At 44.4% G+C, this 17,388-nt stretch overlaps 4 protein-coding genes across 4 annotated transcripts; 3 read left to right on the forward strand and 1 right to left on the reverse strand.

The window, feature by feature from the left end:
* Positions 1-2,893: 2,893 nt before the first annotated feature.
* LOC135709839 (uncharacterized) lies at positions 2,894-6,500 on the forward strand. The gene is made up of 3 exons (XM_065232252.1): positions 2,894-3,676; positions 3,786-4,232; positions 4,701-6,500. Exons 1-3 carry the CDS (start codon positions 2,894-2,896, stop codon positions 6,498-6,500), a joined length of 3,030 nt encoding a protein of 1,009 aa, XP_065088324.1.
* Positions 6,501-10,779: 4,279 nt separating this feature from the next.
* mRpL54 (mitochondrial ribosomal protein L54) lies at positions 10,780-11,401 on the reverse strand. Its single transcript, XM_065232244.1, has 2 exons — positions 11,233-11,401; positions 10,780-11,171 (listed from the first exon to the last, which is right to left on the reverse strand). The coding sequence occupies exons 1-2, from the start codon at positions 11,333-11,335 to the stop codon at positions 10,870-10,872; spliced, it is 405 nt and encodes a 134-aa protein (XP_065088316.1). The 5' UTR covers positions 11,336-11,401; the 3' UTR covers positions 10,780-10,869.
* Positions 11,402-11,606: 205 nt separating this feature from the next.
* On the forward strand, positions 11,607-12,196 carry LOC135709832 (uncharacterized). Its single transcript, XM_065232245.1, has 2 exons — positions 11,607-11,857; positions 11,923-12,196. Exons 1-2 carry the CDS (start codon positions 11,698-11,700, stop codon positions 12,159-12,161), a joined length of 399 nt encoding a protein of 132 aa, XP_065088317.1. The 5' UTR covers positions 11,607-11,697; the 3' UTR covers positions 12,162-12,196.
* A 1,342-nt stretch (positions 12,197-13,538) lies between these two features.
* On the forward strand, positions 13,539-14,420 carry LOC135709840 (uncharacterized). Its single transcript, XM_065232253.1, has one exon. The coding sequence runs from the start codon at positions 13,539-13,541 to the stop codon at positions 14,418-14,420; it is 882 nt and encodes a 293-aa protein (XP_065088325.1).
* The last annotated feature ends 2,968 nt before the right edge of the window (positions 14,421-17,388 follow it).

Genomic DNA, 17,388 nt, shown 5'->3' on the forward strand with positions numbered 1-17,388 from the left:
ACATATTTACCATTTTCCGAAAAATGCAGCTGCGCAGGAGGTAACCTCTTCCTGTGGGTGCAAACTTGTTATGCATAATTTTTTATGAAAACATCTCCGATCCATATCGAAATAATAACAGTTAGTTTGTAAACACGTTTTCTTACACGATTCAAGCAAAAGTTTCCACGGGAAATTATTAGTTTTTCTTTTTGAACCGATTCGCCCCAAAAGCATTTGTTTTACTTGAGGAATTTGGAAAGTATCCTCCTTCTAGTAGTTCTCACTTCGAAATGTAGATGGCGAAAGCTTGGAAAAGTTTCACTGCAAGACGCCAATGGTCAATGATTTAGTCGTTTTCCATATTTTGGTTTCATTTAAAGATATTTAATTGAAGAAAAAAACACTACTTGGTCACAATTTTGATCACCACTCACCATCACAGGACAACGATAATTTAAAAAAAAAATTTAAAAAAAAATTAAAAGGGCTTTAAGACTGAGAAAGCAATTCCCATTCAAATCGTTAAAATTTTCGCTTTCAAAAACGGCTATAATATAAAATTTAATAAATAGTAAATACCGATAAAAACCGATTGTTTATTACCCTTGATACCGATAATATGTTGAAGGAAACGGAATATTTCTAGACTAACATTTGAAAGGGGCGGAAGAGCCAAAATGTAAACAAACCATATTTTGCCACATATAGAGAGAATAGTTCACAAACTACTCGATAAACACGAAAAAGTAGAAGAAAATATCACTTCAAATCATCAAAAACGTTTCTTCTTACATGGCGTATTTCCAACTTTCAAATCTATGATGAATCTGGTTGTTACGCCTTGCACCAGAACTACGAATTATATCGTTTTAATATGCCAAATGTTTGGATTCTGTAGTATCTAGTCACGCCCGATTCATTTGAAATGCATCCGATTGATAGTTCACGTGGAAACAACGAACAAAAAGAAGACCAAAAAATCTCCGGGCGTAATTCCACTCTCACAAAATTTGCGAACGAAGAACCAAGGCGGAACAACAAACAAAAAATCCCGAGGGTGTACTTCCACGGCGTATCACCAGTGTTGGCAGTTCAAAGGGTGGAAGATCTGGGGGGTAACAACATGTATGAAATTATCAGGGCGTATGATGTTTTCTTCTCAATTTCACGACGAAGAAAACTTTTTTTGAGTTTTTAGTGATGCACGATGATAGATTACACTATTAACTATATGTCAAGCTTATAAAATCAACCAGAAAATGGAAAGTCGTGAAATAGGATTATCTTTTAGGTCAACAAAATTCAGAAGCCATTTTCTCGATATGGTCATTTTGGAAACGTTACAAAAGATTTAAAATTTACCTGTAAGAGTTTCACCGCCGAGCGAGTGCGTAAGCTGAAAAACCTGCAGGCAATCGCAACCCTCGGATTCCTTTCGGACAACATCCAGCACAGAATCCACCAGTTCGGCACTCTTGGTGTAGTGTCGTTTGACCCAGCTGTTACCAGCACCGGACTGTCCGAAAACGAAGTTATTCGGTCGGAACAGCTGTCCAAATGGTCTCGCTCGGACCGAATCCATAGTTCCCGGCTCAAGGTTGATCAGAACCGCTCGTGGGACGTTCTTTCCTCCGGTCACGGGAGTCTGAGTAACGACTTTAATAACGGAGCTGAAGCCGGTAATGTTGAGATTGACTGAGTGGTGTTGCTATGCAAGCGATTGCCCTGATTTTTTTCATGTACCTACTTCTTCGGAATTCAATTCGATTTTGGAGAATCACTGTCGGGACTTGATGGAGATTCACGGTTTGCAAAAATTGGATTGTATTGTGGCAAAATCAATAACAAATGTTGACACATGCACACTGCGCAGGCACAGAAAAAGTTCAGTGTTGCCAATAACTTTAAATATCATAAAAATTGTAACCATGGGTGCCAAACAGCACCAACGACTGTGCCCGGGTGTGCCTAAGTTTGATTTTGACACACTTTGCAGAGTTACCAGCCCCTTGGGAAAATCTAAGTTAAAGTTTTCCGATTTTCTCGGACACCACCAACTTCAAAAAATCATAACTTGTGCGATGCTTGATCGCACAGTCAAAGTCAATTGACAAAAAATACTTGCAATTTTGCCAACAATTCATAAAAAAAAATACATTTGGAAACAAATTTCACATGAAGGTTTTCACCATAAAATAAAATTCAAATGAAAAGCTGTGGAAACTATCGTATGTATCATGGATTTTTATAAAAAAAAATGTTTTCATCTTTGGAAATTTATAATTTTTTTCGGTGAAAATTTCAAGATGGTGTCTCATACCGTTTTAGAGATGTGCCCAAAAAACTGATGACCGGTCTATCGCTCTTCTTAAAAAATCAAATTCCTCTTTCTCCGCGCACACCGTTCGTACGCGTAGCAGCTTAAATACCTACCCATCTATATTGAATTGCAATCAAGAACCTTCACTGACTAGAACTGAAATTATCCGTATCATTCGTAGTTCTCTGTTGGTGATTGTTACCTGTTGTGGTTAATGCAGTCACCGGGCGGTCCCTTGTTTCAGCGTGAGAGTATTCGTGGACGAGAAGAATATATTGGATAAATGTCAGTCGAATTGTCAGACGATACAAATGTCAAATGTAGAATTGCTTTGTCATTATCTGGTGAATCGAGTGCAACATTATATATTATTACACTGGATAAGAGAAAATTGAATTCTTTATTTGTTACATTCATTGGTACATTGTGTAAGGAGACTAAATGTAAGAAAACATGAATTTATATTGTTGCTATCCTAACCTTAAATAAATTTACAGCTTTGAGCTATCTTGATCGGGAACACAGACGAGTTGCTTTGAAGACCTCCGAAATAATTTCAACATAATCTCAAAGATTTATAGAGTACCGAGAATGGAGAAATCGTTTGTTCGTCAGACTCGTTCCAAGACCAAGGCTGCCAAACAGTCTAATCTCTTCGGTGAAGAACATCTTAGTACTTATGAACACGATCTGGACAACCCAACAATGCAGAATTGTATATGGTCCAATGCGGAGGATGCAAGCGTTGGAACCATTTTTCGTGCGCGAGGGTGGATGGATACGAATACTGTCCATTCGAAGGAGTTTTGCTGTGCGGAGTGTTCGTCGAAGAGAGTACCAGAGCGATCAGCTAGGTCGGGATCTGGTCGATCGAGTGCTACAAGCGGTCGTAGGTCCCACATTGACCGTGAAATCCAACGTCTGGAGGACGAGAGGCGAGCTGAAGAGCAGGTAGAACAGGAGCGGATACAGCAGGAGAAGTTGCTGATTGAGAAAGCCGCTAAGGAGAAACTGGAGCGGGAAAAGCAGTTCATAGCTAGAAAGCACGAGTTGCTCCGCCAGCAGGACGATGACATTGAGAGCTTTGTGAGTCGTCGTAGTAGCAGTAGTAGTATACTAAAGGTGGAGAAATGGGTTGAGCAGCATATTTCCCGCACCGGCGCCGTCGGTGGTAGTGAGAAAGAAAACATTCCAGAGTCGGTCGAACCACAAGAGTCTATCCCTGTTGGTTCGTCTACTCCGTTGGGTGGTAGCGCAATCACTGCTGGAAATCAGCAACCAGCTGCTGACGAGCAACGGGCATCTGTACCCCGTACGATCGAGAGCATCACTATTGGTGACAGTCCGGAGGAAGATTTCCCCAAGTTGCATTTGGTAAACATTCAACCATACACGCGGCTTTTGGAGGAGTCAGGACCAAACTTTCCAAGTATTGAATTTCCCCTTTGAAAAATGGACGCGTGAGACAAATGAACTTCAAAAGCGTGGCAAAGCGGAACTGCAGCAAGCATACGACGAGAAGAAGGAATTAGAGAATCGATTACACGAAATTGAATCGAACTTGAAACGGCAACGTCACATGGAACTAGAACACCAGCAGGAGAACGAATTGAGGCGAAGGCGAGAAATAGAACTTGTAAACCGACTGAATCGACTGGAGGAGCAGCGTGCAGGAGAGCGGCAACAGCTACAGGAAGTGGAAAACGCATTGAAAAGACAACTAGAGGATAGTCAGCAACGATATCAGGCACTGGAAACCAAACGGCGGCAAGAACATGCTGCGCGAGAAGAAGAGCTACGGCGACTTAAAGAACGAGAGCAGCAGCTTGCTCAGCAACTGGAATCGGTTCTTCTACGAGAGAAAATCGGACATCCATCACATGCAGCATTACCGGAGTCCACGGGAAGTGGTACATCTCTGGCGTCCATGGTGAGTGATTCTCGATTTCATAGTTTCGAAGCAGATTCTGTAGCGTATGCGGATAGAAAGACACCTTGTCCTAGTGTCATTAGTACGGTGGGTAGAGCAGGAACACCTTGCACTTTTACCATAAATCGAGAGATAGGGCCGACAAATGTAACGCAGTTTAATCAATACCACCCTCCAGGGTTAGACAATTTCGGTAGGACTAATTTCTTGAATGCCCAATACGGACCTACGCGTCAACAGCTAGCAGCTAGACAGGTGATCCCAAAGGAACTCCCCACGTTTTCTGGGGATCCTACTGAATGGCCTCTCTTTGTAAGTAGTTACCAGCATTCAACAGATGCATGTGGCTATTCAGACTCGGAAAATTTGCTGCGTCTACAACGTTCGTTGAAAGGAATCGCAAAGGAGTCGGTGAGCAGCTTTCTGCTACACCCATCGACAGTACCTCAAATTATGTCAACTCTACAGACCTTGTATGGGAGGCCCGAGCAAATCGTGCATCACATGGTGACCAAAGTTCGTGCCACTCCCGCACCAAGAGCGGACAAGCTGGAAACTCTAATCCAGTTTGGTCTAGTTGTCCAAAATCTGTGTGGACATCTACAAGCGATTGGAATGGAAAATCACCTTTCCAACCCCATTCTACTACAAGAGCTCGTCGATAAACTTCCAGCCAACATCAAATTCAGCTGGGCACTGTACCAGGAGCAACAGCCGATTGTCAACTTGAGGACGTTTGGCGAATATATGGGAAGAGTCACGACCGCTACTAGTGGAATAACTAATGTTTGTCCGATTTCAAAGCATCAGAAAGATGAAAAACCTAAGGCGAAGGAAAAAGCATATGTGAACACACATACTACGTACGAAAAGAAGAAGCAAGGATCATCTGCCAGTCTTCCTAAAGGTGATCAACGGGTAGAGACATCGAACATAAAGCGCAACGAAAGCGATACAAAAAAGGAATGTCCGTTGTGCAAATCGCATGACCACATCGCAGAGAAGTGCGTCGAGTTCAAGAAGCTCTCAGTGAACGAACGCTGGAAAGTGGTGAAGGAAAAGAAACTCTGTCGGAGATGTCTGATCGCACACACTCGCTGGCCATGTGAAGGCGAAGTTTGTGGAGTAAACGAATGTCAGAAACGTCACCATCGGCTACTTCATTACGACCCTAAGCCGGAACAGCCTTTGACTACTACGAATGCCACTGTCACTGTCCACCGACAACCAGTTACGTCGACCTTATTCAAAATACTACCGGTCACGTTGTACGGCAAGACAGGCATCGACACTTACGCATTTCTTGACGATGGATCATCTACAACTCTCCTAGAGCAATCAATAGCTGACGAACTTGGGGTCGATGGCAAGGTGCAATCCTTGTGCATGCAGTGGACCAGCGGAATCAACAAGAAAGTGGCTACAACTCAAATCGTTAAGCTAGGTATTTCGGAACCTGGGAGTAGAAAGGTGTATCAGTTATCAGAAGTCTACACAGTTGAGAACTTGGGGCTTCCGGAACAATCGATTGATGTAGATGAGTTAGCTAAACAGTACAAGCACCTACAACGTTTACCGGTGAAGAGTTTCCAGAGGGCTACGCCAGGACTGCTGATTGGAGTAAATAATATTCATCTACTAAATACTGCCAAAATACGTGAAGGGAAGGAGCAAGAGCCTATTGCTGCAAAAACTCGCATCGGATGGGTTGTTTGCGGTTGTCTGCGTGGTGAAGAGAATCAGTTTCTACATCGTCAGATGCACATTTGTGCGGAATTAACCGAGCTCGATCTACATAATTACGTTCGAGAATTCTTCTCGGTGGAAAGCATAGGTGTCGCCGTTGCACCGAATTTGGAAGGCAAGGATGATCAACGGGCGCGCTTGATCCTTGAAGGAACGACGATACGGAAGACGGACGGAAAATTCGAGACAGGGCTGCTGTGGAAACAAGACGATTTCGAGTTCCCTGACAGCCGACCGATGGCCGAGCGACGACTGAAATGTCTCGAGCGGCGCCTGGAGAGGGATCCGAAGCTGTATGACAGCGTGCGTCAACAGATAGCAGATTACGAGTTTAAAGGGTACATCCACGTAGTGACCGATGAAGAAAGGGCTAAGTTTGATCCACGCCGTACTTGGTACTTGCCGCTTGGGGTAGTCTTAAATCCCAATAAACCTGGCAAAGTGCGCGTGATATGGGACGCGGCCGCCAAAGTAAATGGTGTGTCGTTGAACACGATGTTACTAAAGGGACCGGATCGCTGACCCCGCAAATGAGCGTAACGTTCAAATTCCGTGAACGAGAAGTGGCGATGTCTGGGGATATTCAGGAAATGTTTTTGCAAGTCGGGATCAGAGAAGAAGATCGAAGTGCACTTTTATTCGTTTTCCGTAACTCCCCATCTCAGCCCATGGTCACTATGGCGTCTGACGTTGCTATATTCGGGGCAACCTGTTCGCCAGCACAGTCTCAATATGTAAAGAATCTGAATGCGGCGGAGCACGAGCAAGAATATCCACAGGCGGCTGCGGCAATTAAGAATAAGCATTACGTCGACGACTATCTCGACAGTGTCGACACAGAAGAAGAGGCGGTTGAGTTGGCATTGGCAGTAGCGGAAGTGCATCAAAAAGCAGGCTTTCATATTCGGAATTGGGTGTCAAACAGGTGCAAGGTTCTGGAAGCTATTGGAGAGATCAATCCAGCAACAGTGAAGAACCTAACGATGAACAGTCAGAGTGGTTTTGAGCGATTGCTGGGGATATCGTGGTTGCCCGGTGAAGACGTCTTCTGCTTTAAACTTGGCGTACAAGGAGAGCTTCAAGAACTAGCAAAAGGGTTGGTGGGTTCGCTGGTGATCCAGGGAAAAATATTAATACAGGACGTGTGGAAAACAAACGTGGAATGGGATCAACAGATCCCTGAAGAACTTGTTGGGCGTTGGAAGGCGTGGCTGCAAGTGCTGAAGGAGTTGGAAAACGTGAAAATCCAGCGATGTTACTTTCCTAGGTACGATCCTAACTGCTTCGATTCATTGGAGCTTCATATCTTTGTGGATGGTAGCGCACAAGCATATTCTGCAGTCGCTTACTTTCGCGTACGTGACCGAGGGCAGATACGATGCTCTCTGGTTGCGTCCAAAACAAAGGTTGCCCCACTGCAGCTTTTGTCGACCCCCCGTATTGAGCTGCAGGCGGCGGTAATTGGCACACGGTTGCGTAAAACAATAGAAGAAGGTCATTCCGTCAAAATCAAGCGAACGTATTTCTGGAGCGATTCAAGTACAGTTGTCTCTTGGATTAGATCGGACACCCGACGTTACCGACAATATGTAGCTTTTCGCGTCAATGAGATCCTGAGTTTGTCGAAAGTTGACGAGTGGCAATGGTTAGGAACGAAGATTAACGTAGCAGACGAGGCAACAAAATGGGGGAAAGGCCCGAACTGCAAACCAGATAGCAGGTGGATGCGTGGACCAGCGTTCTTGTATGAAGAGAAGGATGACTGGCCGAGAGATAGGTTGGAGTTACTGGATGAAACTGTGGAAGAACTACGTCCAGCATACGTGTGCAGCCATATGTTGATAGTTCCAGTGGTTGATGTAGATCGTTTCTCGAAGTACGAGCGACTACTACGTAGTGTCGCGTACGTACATCATTTTTACGACGTCATGCTGCAACGGGCAAGAAATGGACTTCGTGATCACTCAGGAGTATTGACATGTGATGATTTGCAGAAAGCTGAACGAATTTTGTGGCGTATTGCGCAATCGGAACATTATCCAGATGAAGTGGCGACATTGAAACGTAACATGGATGCGGGGCCAGAACAGCGGAAACCGTTGGACAAAAATAGTCCGATTACGAAACTGACTCCACAGCTCGATGAACATGGAGTTCTACGATTCAGTAGCCGACTCGCAGCAGCTGAATACGTCAGCTATGATACCAGATATCCTATTATCCTACCAAGACAACATCAGATCACTAAATTGCTTTTGGATTGGTACCATCGTAAATTCCGACACGCGAACAACGAAACTATCGTTAATGAAGTCAGGCAGAAATTCTATATCCCGAAGTTACGAATTGAAGTACGTTCTGCAGCTCGTCGCTGCCAATGGTGTCGTGTCTATAAAGTTAGACCTGTACCTCCAAAAATGGGACAACTTCCAAGGGTTCGAGTCACGCCATTCTTACGACCATTTACATTTGTAGGGATCGATTACTTTGGGCCCTACTACGTAAAGGTAGGACGCAACTCGGTCAAACGCTGGGTTGTTTTGTTTACGTGTCTCACTATCCGCGCAATACATATGGAGGTAGCCCACGGTTTAACAACTGATTCGTGTAAGAAGGCCATTCGGCGATTTGTCGCCCGAAGAGGAGCTCCGCAAGAAATATATACTGATAATGGCACGAATTTTGTAGGTGCTAGCAGGGAGCTTCAAAACGAGTTGCGATCGATTAATACTACGATGAGCAGTACGTTTACGGACGCGAATACCAAGTGGAGGTTCAACCCCCCAGCAGCACCTCATATGGGTGGCTGTTGGGAGCGAATGGTTCGATCCGTGAAAACTGCATTAGGATCGTTACCAACAGCGCGAAAGCTGGATGACGAGGGGTTCGTGACGCTGCTGGCTGAAGCAGAACACATGGTCAACTCGCGACCGCTAACGTTTGTACCACTGGAACATGAGCAACAGGAGTCTTTAACCCCGAATCATTTTTTGATGCTGAGTTCTAGTGGAGTGCGTCAAGCGGTCAAAACCCCCGTGAACACAAAGAAGGCTTTGGCAGAGGGATGGACTTTAATCCAACATATGATGGACATATTTTGGCAGCGATGGATTGTCGAGTACCTACCGGTTATTTCCCGACGCAGCAAATGGTTCCAAGATGTAGCACCGGTAAAGGAAGGAATGTTAGTGGTGATAGCTGGTGAAGGGAACCGTAATGGTTGGGTACGAGGTCGAGTGATCCGAACTTATCTAGGTAAGGATGGAATAGCACGTAAAGCGGACGTAGAGACATCTAGCGGTGTGTTAAATAGACCTGTGAACAAACTAGCGGTACTTGATGTAGTTCCAGTTGGTGACGCCGAAAAGGATCTTGTGCGTCACGGTGGGGAGGATGTTGTGGTTAATGCAGTCACCGGGCGGTCCCTTGTTTCAGCGTGAGAGTATTCGTGAACGAGAAGAATACATAGGATAAATGTCAGTCGAATTGTCAGACGATACAAATGTCAAATGTAGAATTGCTTTGTCATTATCTGGTGAATCGAGTGCAACATTATATATTATTACACTGGATAAGAGAAAATTGAATTCTTTATTTGTTACATTCATTGGTACATTGTGTAAGGAGACTAAATGTAAGAAAACATGAATTTATATTGTTGCTATCCTAACCTTAAATAAATTTACAGCTTTGAGCTATCTTGATCGGGAACACAGACGAGTTGCTTTGAAGACCTCCGAAATAATTTCAACAGTTACCAGACATGGAAATAACACAGCTCCAAAGAAATTATTAAAGGAATTACATGATGGAATTCCAAGGGAATTTTATGAAGAGTTCCATGCTAATTGTAATCGAATACTTGGAATGCTGAAGAAAATACATAGGGAATAATCAGGCATAATATTGAGGATTACAAGAAAATTCTGAGGAAATCTCCACGGTTATTCTGAAGAGAAGGCTGAGGCTACTGCAAGGGATATTCCAAGGGAATTTTGAAAAAAAAATCGAAGGGAATTTTAAAAGAATGTTGTAGAGATATTTAAGCGAGTTCTTGCGAAAATATTTAATTTATAATTTAGTGGGCAATAAAGAGTGAAAGTGAGTTTTCTAGAATGCATTATATTATGACAAAAACTTCAAGGGAGAGGGTGTCTCTATGTGGGGTGAAATTGTTGAGATTCTTATATAAATTTCGATTTACCAGAAATTTACATAAGAATTAATTTTTTAAGCTTGCGACATAGAGTCTCATGAGAGAACACAGATTATACATTTTGAAATGTACCTTCAACCTGAAAATGTACAGGCAACATGATGTATGTACTTCGTATTTTCAGGAACAGGAGCTCGCGAGAAAATTGGCTGATCTGAAAGAAAATTTTCCGAACCACGACGAAGAATCGGTAAGAGTAAATAAGCACTCTACCCTACTGCAACAGCCTTCCGCGACGATGGTGAAGATCAATGTTCTCTATCGGCCTCCAGCCATCAGCGCCTATGGACTTTTCGATATCAATTTGAACTTCTTCTATCAGGTTTACAAAATTCACTATGCAGCGTTGAACTGGATTGATAATATTCTGCCTTTTAATTTTCCAGATGATTGCAGCTATTTTCACTCAGTGTGTGATACTTTTCCAGTTCCAAAGCTTTGAACCAAACTAGATTGAATTGATTTTGATGAATACTGTTAAGTTTTTTTTTATCGCTAAGATATTTTTGGCATAAATGTTATGATTATCGATCATCGATCCTCGAAAAAAATCATGCATTCGGATATTAATAAAAACAATTGCCGTTTTCTACCTCGCAAACAGTTGTACAGCATCATATTCTACAATAAAGCAAATATTTTAAACGAATAAAAATAAGCACCAAAACCTACCACTTAGAACTTTTTAAGTTTGGCCAGTTTGTTGTTTCGCTGTAGGCCCAGTCGTCGCAACTTCCGCCAGTACGCCTTGCTATCGGGATCCAACTCTTCCAGGGTCTGTGGCTTACCGACGTGTAAGCTCCACAGCCATTCCGGATATTCCGCGTCCGGTTTCAGTTTGATATCCTCGCCGGTCTTCAGGACGTTACTGCCGCAAACGTAGTTGACCAGCTTGTTGGCATCCGTTTCCACCGGGATCTCTTTCTTCTCCACCACCGGACCCAGCTTGCCGAGCTTTTTCTTCTTGGAACCGAGAGCTGCCGGAGAATTAGAATAAGAAGCTGATAAACACTGACCAGCACTGATGTCGGTACTTACCTCCCCCGGGCTTCGGTGTTGCATAATTTCGAACGATGCTGGTCTGAATGGTGCAACAGCGTCGGAATAACCCAGACATGTTATTCATTACTAACAAACTCATGATTACGGTGAATTGTCTAAAAAATTATGGAACTTTTCAACACTAATTCAGTAAAAATATTCGGATTTTAATTTGAAGAAATTTCACACCAAATCCTTCATGGCTTGCGTTTGTTTTGAATTTTCATTCACATGCGCTGGTAGCTGTCAAAGTTCGACCGTGTGTGCTGTGAGTGAGGGGAACTCACTCTCAGCACCGTTTTCGCTCTCTCCCACCACGGTTACTGTCAATTACACATGAATCATAACAAAATTCACCGGCTCGCGGCTCCCCAAAGGATCGAAGTTATGGAACATCAGCTTCCTGCATATTTCGCAATTTGAATTTTCTGAAAGAAAATTGCCCTTCCAAAAAGCACCACCATGATATCCCGAATACCGCTGAAGACGCTGGTCAAAACGGCTACCTACATTGCCATCGGTGGCATCACCGCTACGTTAATTATGAAATCCAAACTTGAAGATCGCATTCGCAGTCAACCCTACTATCGGGACTCGCTGAAACTGCTGAGGGCCCACCCGGGTAAGTTTGAATCAAATTGCTTTAAACCAGATCATGTTTTTCTAGTATTATTGTTGTGATTTTAGGTGCAATCCAAGTGCTAGGGGAACCCATCAAGGCCATGGGATTCGACATGGGCGAGGAGACGAAAAAGTACAGCGATGGGAAGATCGACGGGTTCACCGTTCCCGTCAAGGGCACCAATCAGCGGGGCAAGCTGCACTTTTGGGCCGAGCACAGGGAAGACAAGTGGAACATTACGCGGGCTGAGTTGGAACTGGATAACGATGCGAGCCGACGGCTGGTTATTCGGAAGGCGGAGTGATGCAGGGGGTGTTGGGTAATGTTGAAGGGTTGTACATAACGTTAGCTAAATTAGTAAAATACTTAAAAATACTTCCATTCCTGCTATTATTTTATTTTCGCTTTCCTTATTATCGACTAGATACAATGAATGGGATACAATGGTAGCTACATTGAAATAATTGTGACTTGGGTTAAATTATTCCAACAAGTTATCACAAGATCTGATGGAAATGTAGGAAGCACTTCTGCTACATAGTAATATCTTTAGGAGGGTTACGCACATTCCTTTTGAATACCAAAATGTTTTATGGTAGTCTGAAATCATAAGATATTTGATTTTGCGAGACAGAAGGGGGTCTTATGAAGGCCAAATATCAAGTCTCAAGGCAACATGATCATCGCTACTTGATTCACTGTTGGCTGTAAGCTCCAATCGGTATTATCCTCGGATTAAATCCCGATCAAGAATATCCGCCTGCTTTGATGTCGACATCAGAGTTATTCAACATGATGCTATGCAAACAATTCGCAGATCATCCAAACAGGGACGGTATTAAAAGTTAATCCGAGTTGGAGCTTACCGCCATGAGAGTATCTTCCGAGTCTTCGTAGTCTGATTCCACCATTTCAGTGAACAATCTTGTCGTGGCTGTTTGACGATTTGACAAAGTGGGGCAAAGGAACGGAGATCAAGTCGGGAAGCCGATGGTTCCATGGACCAGATTTTCTGTATCACGGAGTGGAAGAATGGCCGAAGCAAAAGCGTCCAAAGGTGGAAGTTGCCGAAGAGCTCCGGGCGAGCGTGGTGCTGCATCACATCGTGTTACCCGAGGAGTTTACGGAGAGGTTGCAGCATATTTCGCGTTGGACAGTAATGGTGCGGGCCATAGCAACATTGTTCCGATTCGTGTCCAACTGCCGGCGACGCGTCAAGAAGCTGCCGATCGAAGCCGTTAGGAAAGGTGTCAAACAAGGATCAGCGTTCCCCGCCGTGGATGTGCCGTTGCGACAGGAGGAGTACCAGCACCAGGCTGCAGAAACAGTTTTGTGGAAGGTAATTCAGGCAGACGAGTTTGCCGACGAAGTGAGGACCCTGGTGAAGAACAAGGATTCGACAGTACATGAAATGTCACTAGAGAGGACGAGTAAGCTGTATCGTCTTGCGCCGTTCCTGGATGAGGATGGTGTCGTGCGGATGGAAGGTCGTACAGAAGCGGCGGAATATGCGGCGTTTGATGCGAGGTTTCCGATCATTCTGCCGAAGGACCACGTGGTGACCCGAAGGTAGTTGGAACACTACCATCGGCAGTATGGGCACAGCAGCAGAGAAACCGTTGTAAACGAAGTTCGGCAGCGATTCTACATTCCGTGTCTCCGAGCGCTAGTAGATCAAGTGATGCGAGCCTGTGTGTGGTGCAAGATTCAGAAGGTGAAGCCAATTGTTCCGAGAACGGTACCCTTACCAAGGCAGCGTTTGGCGGCGAGGGTCGATCCGTTTTCGTACGTCGGCATAGACTATTTTGGTCCACTGGAAGTGTCTATTGGCCGAAGGAAGGAAAAGCGATGGGTGGCACTTTTCACGTGCCTAACTGTGCGAGCGGTACATTTGGAGGTGGCGTACAACTTGACGGCTGCCCCACACATGGGAGGTGCGTGGGAGAGAATGGTGCGCTCGGTGAAAGAGGCTCTAAAAACGTTCACAGATGGTCGGAAGCTGACGAACGAGATCCTGCAGACGGCACTGATCGAGGCAGATGATCAGCTCTCGTCCACTCACCTCGTGTCCACCAACGTGAAGGAAGACAAGGAAGCGTTGACGCCGAACCACTTTTTGCGTGGTCGTTCATCGGTCGAGTGTCTGCCGTCGAGGAATCCGGTTGACCTGGCCAACACGTTGCGTAGTAGCTACCATCGCGCACAGTTCTTGGCGGATGGATTCTGGGATCGTTGGCAGAGGGAATACCTGCCGATGTTAAACAAGAGGTCTAAGTGGTTCGTGGATCAGCGGCAAGTAGCGGTTGAAGATTTGGTGTTCGTGGCAGATGGAGAGAAGCGAAACGTTTGGGAGCGAGGCATGGTGAAGAAGGTGTTCGTTGGGAGCGTCGGAAGAGTCCGTTCAGACAAGCAGATGCGAGAAGGTCAGACCGGTAGCGAAGCTAGCCGTTCTGGAGGTCACTTCGAAGGAGTAATCCCCGTACTGTTCCTGATGGAACCAGCCACAGGATTTACGGGCGGGGGAATGTTGCCGTTGCAGTTAGGCCTGAAAGGGTTGCGGTAACATAACTACCGTGAACGCACCCCTTTGATGAGCCCGTTTTTGATGTTTCTTGCCGTCGCTGTAGCAGTGAGGCGCATACATGAATGTATACACACAAAGGTGCGATAGGGAGTGGGATACGTTGAACACGGCCATCGCTTGCGCACTACTTTGTTTTGTTTTCCCCAGCAGCTGTCCTGGAAAGAGAAGAATATAGACTCCATCGCGATAGATGTGTTTTTTGTTGTTGCGAATTATGTTTTGTGCCGATTATTGTACCTTGTAAGTTGTGTAATTTGTAGTTTATTAGTTTATTTGTAGCTTTTTAAATATTGTGAAATCGTAGATTGTTCACCACTGTTGTACCGCGGGAAGCAGATATGTTTTCATTTAGTGTAGGGTAAACGCTCCTATAGTTGCGGTACGTTAGAAGCGTTAGGTTCCTATAGTTGTGTATTGCGTCTCCATACACAACTATAGGAACCTAACGCTTCTAACGTACCGCAACTATAGGAGCGTTTCCCCTATTACTGTTCAATTACCGACCTCGCTGAGCCCGCCAAAGGTAGATTGGCATTGAGGAGTTGCAGTAGGCGTTAAAAACTAAATTGTAAGTTTGTTTAATGTGATTTGTTTGTTAATTTTGAATATATTTTAGTTGAGTTTTTCCGTCAAAAGACCTACTTTTGAAAATCGTTTTTCATTCGCACCGGAGGGGTGCGAACAACACAATTATTTAATTTTGGCTAGTAGTTTAATCCCAACAAACTTTTGGTCCGCTACATCACAACTGGCATCACTAGCAACAATCAATACGAAACTAACGATTTTAAATTGGCTCACCACTTTAGTAGCCTATTGGTCCCAAGCAAACGATTAACGTACCCTATTCTAGTTGAAATTCTATTACTACACTATGTTTGTTTTGATTCGCTATGAAAGTTTGACAGATAACATCAGGGGTGTGTGGATTCATGCAGAACATGCAGGGGTGAGTGAAATAGCTTGGGACTGCTTGGGACCGTTGTTCTGGTACTGAGTGAGCCAAAAATAATAATGATTTTCTTCGGAACCCAGTGGTCTTAGAGTTACCTCTATGTCACTAGTGTGCATCTTTCAACATGTAAAGATACAGACTAGCCCTGGGACCTGGTTGCAGTTAAGCAATCCTCGAGGTCAGCGCCAATGGAAACATGTATAAATGGCGCTGACTAGGTAGTCTAGTCGCAAAGGAGTGTTGAGCGAAAACCCAAAACTTGATAACTACAAAAAATATAACTCAAAAACGAAAAAAAAAACACATCGCTGCTTTCGTGATACAATGTGTTAAAAAGCTTAAATTTTCAAGGAAAAATATAAAAACATGTTGCGACCTCTATCTAAACAACCAATACAATCAATTATATATATTATTAATATTATATTATATTTTTTTCTAAATAGTATTTTTAACTACTTTTCATTTGATATTTTGATCTTTAAAATCGGCCGAGTGGCTATAATTTTTCAAGCCATTTTTGAAAAAAAAATTAAAATGATTTTTTGGACCACCCTAACATAACATGAAATGATCACCCTAATGACAAAATAAAAAAAATACAGGTCATAAAAAAAAGAAAACCACTCCTCCGGTAATATCTTCTGCTCCCAAATCTTGGCAATGGATCAATGAAAATGCTGAGGTTTTGACAGAACTATGCTGTGGCTACCACAGTTTTACCTGTGATCGTCGTAAAACAGTAGCGCTAAAAGCATGCTGTGGTGGGTTCAAAACTTGACCATCTAAAATGATCAATTGCTTTGTTGTTTTTCAGCCGACCGATCTCCTCCTCAGCTTCTTGGAGCTCAGGGGCCGGTAGCCGGTCGTCTTCTGCGCGTGCTCCCAGGTATGTTGCCGTGCCACCTTCGTTTTCTGCTGCATCACCGTTGAGGTGCTCGTCATAGTGCTGCTTCCACCTCTCACTCATCTCACACTCGTTCGTGAGAAGGTTACCGTCCAAGTCCTTGCACATTTCGGCAGGCGGCACGTAACCTTTTTTTTCTTAAACTTTATTTTTGAGATTTTTAGCCGTAGGCTAGTTCATCTCGTCTATGAAAGGTGGGGCCTCAGAAGGAGGACCACCAACAGAGTAGTTTTTTACATTGTTTATTTCAAAATTGGTTCCTGGCTCGATCGTACATTTACACAACATTAAAAGCTGAATAAGACATAGCTCCACACCGGGGGAACCGGGAGAGCCCCCACCAGGCAGAGATGTCCCAACAGCCGAAAGGAGTTAAAAAAGACTAAACTTTAAAATACAATGCAGCATTCTTTAAAAAGCGCATTACTGCTGCCAGTGTGGAGGGATCATCACCCAGCATGTCGCGTTTGCTATTTGGAAGCCCGTGGAATTCCCGCAGGTTCTGATACTGAGGGCATACGCATAGAATGTGCTCGATTGAGGCTGGAGTTCTGCAACCGACGCAAGTCCTGTGGAACGGCGTTCCACCGAAATTGTGCGAGATCTTGGTGTGACCGGTCCTCAAACGCGACGCTTTCTTCTGATGCCACTGGTTCAACTGTTCTGTCAATTTCCTCGTCGTCCTTTTGATCCATCTGATGAAGAGGGAGCGGTTTTTGGGTTCACTCTACGTCCCAAGCTTCCCGTACTTTGCACACGATCCAGCGCTAGACATCGTGTAACGGTACTTCGTTGGTATAGCGAGGGGCAGATGCTCCTGCCCCAGCAGTGCCCCGGAACCCAGCAGAATATCGTGTTTGGTGACGCGGACTTCATCGTCGCCTGTACCCAGGGATGAGTCGAGGCCTCGGATGTCAGGGCTTGTATGACGCTGTGCGAATCCGTGAGGACCAGGATCGGTAGGTCGGAGAGCGTTGTAGCAGCGATGAAGATGGCAGCAGCTTCAGCAGAGAAGACAGAACATTGCGGCGATAAGCTGCAGCTGGTTGGTGTGATGTTTTCGGCTAGACCGATACCGCGAGCCC

The sequence above is a fragment of the Ochlerotatus camptorhynchus genome, unplaced genomic scaffold, assembly GCF_037179485.1.
Source record: "Ochlerotatus camptorhynchus isolate MF236.1 unplaced genomic scaffold, CSIRO-AGI_Acam_v1.1 ptg000365l, whole genome shotgun sequence".
In the NCBI taxonomy this organism is placed as follows: Eukaryota; Metazoa; Arthropoda; class Insecta; order Diptera; family Culicidae; genus Ochlerotatus; species Ochlerotatus camptorhynchus.